The following is a 1277-nucleotide window of genomic DNA, read 5'->3' as shown; positions in this document are numbered from 1 at the left end:
CCGCTGATGTCCAAGCACGCCTGCAACAAGCGCTCCAGCGGTCTCGTCAAAACAAATGCCAAGCCACCCTTACTTCTGATTGACGTACGAATGGTGGCAATCACGTTCAGCACCGTAAGCATTCATGTCAGTAAATGGCATTTGGGCAAGACTCTTTCATGTGGGTGTCTGCTCATTTGAGATGGATCCAGGTGGTTGTTTGCTTTGCAAGATGCTTTCGTTATCTAGGATTCTTATGCTGCTTTCTACTGCAGGAAATAACCAACGATAATACGGCGATTCTGGGCCCTGCTCAACGTGATCTCCTCTCTAGAACAGCAGCCTGTGTGCTACTTGAAGAGAACTGCCTACATTACGAACACAAAGTTGAAGAAGGATAATTTGATTCATCAGTTTATTATAGTCAGCAGCCACAACCACACTCTGATCGAGTCCAGAGGAAGAAAGCATCTGGCTGGCCATTCTCCATCGGTCGACGGTTTTCTCCTTCCTGCCGGCGGTTCGTTCTTGGCCGCATTTCGCGTTGTTGGGCCCAGAGCGCTCCCACTCTCCCACGCGGATTTTCTCATTCGCCCTTTAGAAAAAATGCAGCCGTGGTCGGGCGGTCGTCGCGAGCGCTCGTCCAGCGTCGTGCTGCTGGGCAAGCTGTCGGCCATCGTGCGACGTGGCAGTGTATTCCAGGCCGAACCAGAGGATTCGCGGGGCAGCAGCAGCAGCTTCAGCAGCAATAACAGCGAGGAAAAGGAGAGCGACGACGACAGGGCAGCGCGGTGTCAAGAACGGCACGCGCGGCGCCGCAGTGTCGGCGCGACGCCCTCGATGCAGTCGAATATGACCATGTGGGATCCCAAAACTAACGGCCGAGGCACGAATCAACGGCTCCAGTTTTATCCAGCGCGGCCACTGGTGGCGGCGGCGTTGGCAAAGCCGTTGAGTCAGGCGGAACTAATGCGGAGAGCGACGCTCGAAGCGGAAATGAAGGACTTTGGTGCTGTGCACGCTAGGTTCGCACCCTCGTCGTCGCCTCCGAACGACCAGGAAGATAAGAAAATGTTTAAGAAGGATGTCAAAGAAGTCAGGCACATGGACAACAATGAGCAGGAGCATTTGGAAGAGGAGGAACGGCGTGCGCACAGTACCGAGGAGGAGCTGGACGAGGAGTTGCTGGATTTTGACTCGGTCAACATGCCGAGGAGCGTGCGCAGGTTAATGAGCAGGATCATGAGCGAGAGCCTGATGAGCGAGTCGGACGTACCTGAAGATATGTCGAACCAGGA

General features: G+C 54.5%; 1 protein-coding gene across 1 annotated transcript; it reads left to right on the top strand.

Moving 5' to 3' along the window:
- Positions 1-585: 585 nt before the first annotated feature.
- PPTG_16161 (hypothetical protein) lies at positions 586-1259 on the top strand (the record flags this gene model as incomplete). Its single annotated transcript, XM_008913516.1, has 2 exons — positions 586-1197; positions 1227-1259. 2 exons carry the CDS (start codon positions 586-588, stop codon positions 1257-1259), a joined length of 645 nt encoding a protein of 214 aa, XP_008911764.1.
- Between the last annotated feature and the right edge of the window lie 18 nt (positions 1260-1277).

Source organism: Phytophthora parasitica (assembly GCF_000247585.1).
Source record: "Phytophthora parasitica INRA-310 unplaced genomic scaffold supercont2.53, whole genome shotgun sequence".
Classification (NCBI taxonomy): domain Eukaryota; phylum Oomycota; class Peronosporomycetes; order Peronosporales; family Peronosporaceae; genus Phytophthora; species Phytophthora nicotianae.
The sequence above is the reverse complement of the archived record's forward strand: the minus strand, read 5'-3'. Positions and strand labels throughout refer to the sequence as shown.